Source organism: Vollenhovia emeryi, unplaced genomic scaffold (genome assembly GCF_000949405.1).
Source record: "Vollenhovia emeryi isolate VEMERY1.0 unplaced genomic scaffold, V.emery_V1.0 DF941482.1, whole genome shotgun sequence".
Taxonomy (NCBI): Eukaryota; Metazoa; Arthropoda; class Insecta; order Hymenoptera; family Formicidae; genus Vollenhovia; species Vollenhovia emeryi.
In genome coordinates, this window is record NW_011964884.1 from 2998 (window position 1) to 5147 (window position 2150).

At 49.4% G+C, this 2150-nt stretch overlaps 1 protein-coding gene across 1 annotated transcript in view; it reads left to right on the forward strand.

Moving 5' to 3' along the window:
* Window positions 1-1642, forward strand: part of LOC105570960 — a 4458-nt gene extending 2816 nt beyond the window's left edge. The window contains exon 2 of the mRNA XM_012028420.1: window positions 11-1642. Coding sequence (XP_011883810.1) covers window positions 11-1642 — 1632 coding nt within the window. The remainder of the gene's footprint in view (window positions 1-10) is intronic.
* The last annotated feature ends 508 nt before the right edge of the window (window positions 1643-2150 follow it).

A 2150-nucleotide genomic window follows, 5' to 3' on the forward strand; every position in this document is an offset into this window, starting at 1 on the left:
ACCGGCGCAGTTGAACAATTCAGCGATATGGTGGGAAGGACCGCGTTGGTTGAAAGTGAAAAATGACTTTGCGAAAACCGACGGCCTTGATGTGGAGCTGGATGCGGTACCTGAAGAGCGCAAGAAAGCGCTAATAGCAATAAGTCTAGTCGATAACTCAGCGATAGATTTTATTAAATTTTCCTCGTACTTTAAATTGTTACGCGTGATAGCTTATATGTTAAGATTTGTAGGTAAATTTAAGAAGCTAAATATTTCTTATAAGGAAAGATATGTAACCGCGGAGGAGATGAGAGTGGCGCGGAATGTGATAGTGAAGGTTGTGCAATTGCTAGCGTGGAAGGACGAAGTGAAGAAACTAAGCAATGGTCAGGAGATTCCGAGGAGCTCCAAGCTAATCACCTTGAGACCCTATCTAGACGAAGAAGGAATGATGAGGGTGGGCGGAAGACTACACCAATCATCATTAGCCGAGGACGCCAAGCATCCTCTGGTGATTCCTGCAGATCATCACTTCACCAAGCTAGTCATCACGGAAAGACATTGTGAGATGGCCCACGCCGGGCCTGCTACCACCTTAGCAGCAGTAAGGTGCGAATTCTGGCCGATAGCTGGAAGAAGCATAGTCAAGAAACTCGTGAGGAACTGCGTCGTGTGCCGCAAGGCCAATCCGGTCCCGTGTCAGCAATTAATGGGACGGCTTCCGGAGGCGCGGGTACAAGAATCGAGACCCTTTTCAAGGGTGGGAGTCGACTACTGTGGTCCGTTCATGGTGAGGGATCGCGTTCGACGGAACAGCAGACAATATAAGGCTTACGTGGCCGTGTATGCGTGCATGGCCACCAAGGCGGTTCACATAGAGCTAGTGGACGATATGACTACGGAAGCATTCCTGGGTTCATTGAAGAGATTCACGGCGAGGAGAGGATTGCCCTCGGACGTCTACTCGGATAATGGAAAAAACTTCGTAGGCGCTGAGCGGGAGATCCAGCGAGTTCTCAGGGATTCCCAGTGGTTGGAGAAACTCCACGGGCATTGCGCCAAGAACGGGATAAAATGGCACTTCATTCCTGCCAGGGCTCCGCACTTTGGAGGCCTGTGGGAGGCTGCGGTCAAGACATTGAAACGGCAGTTGAAGCGGACTATCGGAAACGCTTCGCTCACGGTAACGGAAATGATAACGGTTCTGAGTCAAATTGAGGCTATGATGAATTCAAGGCCTATAACACCATTATCGGATGACCCTCGAGATCTGGACGCCTTAACACCAGCGCACTTCCTGATAGGCAGCTCAATGGCATCGCTACCGGGACCTGACCTGCAGGAGACACCGATTTCCAAGTTGTCTAGGTGGCAGCATGTGGAACTCCTCCGTCAGAGATTTTGGTCACGTTGGCAGACGGAATACTTGGCCACGTGTCAACAACGCTTTAAGTGGAAGACGCTGAAGCCGGACGAGTTGCTGGAGGGGCGACTGGTAATGTTAAAAGAAGATGAGACCATGCCTTTCAAATGGACGATGGCGAGAATACTAGCGGTGCATCCAGGGGCGGACGGGTTGGTGCGCGCGGTAACTGTGCGAACGGCAAAGGGGAGCTACAAGCGACCTGTAGTAAAGATAGCGCCGATTCCATGCGATTAAAGATTGTCGGGATTATAACTTTGCACCGATGTTAAATATTGCGTTTAGTAAGTAAAATTAGTTGTAAGATGCGTTTGTCAATGATTTTGGTTGTTTCTTTGTATTGTTTAATTTTCCTTTAAGAATTTGTGAATGCGAGCGCGGACTATGTTAAGCGAAATCCTACAAGTTACCAAAGCAGATTGTTTTTTTTATATATTGAAAACGTGTAACGTTTGTCAAGGCGGGCGGCATGTTAGGCCCGAATTATATTAGTAAGAGCGGCGGTAGGCGAGGCCGCCATGAAAGGATCATTTGAGGTAGGCCGGCAGGGGGCGTAGCGAGCGGAAGAGTGAAATCGAGCTAGCGAAGGGTCTTCTAGTGTGTGTGTGAGTAGAAAGCGAGAGAGTTGTACGGCGCTTGCCTCCCGTGCGGTACGTGTAAGAGAGCGGTTCCCGTAATAAAAGATTTCCATCAGAGAAACGGTGTGGTTCTTCCCGCGATATTCCTGGCTCGTTCCCTCGCTACA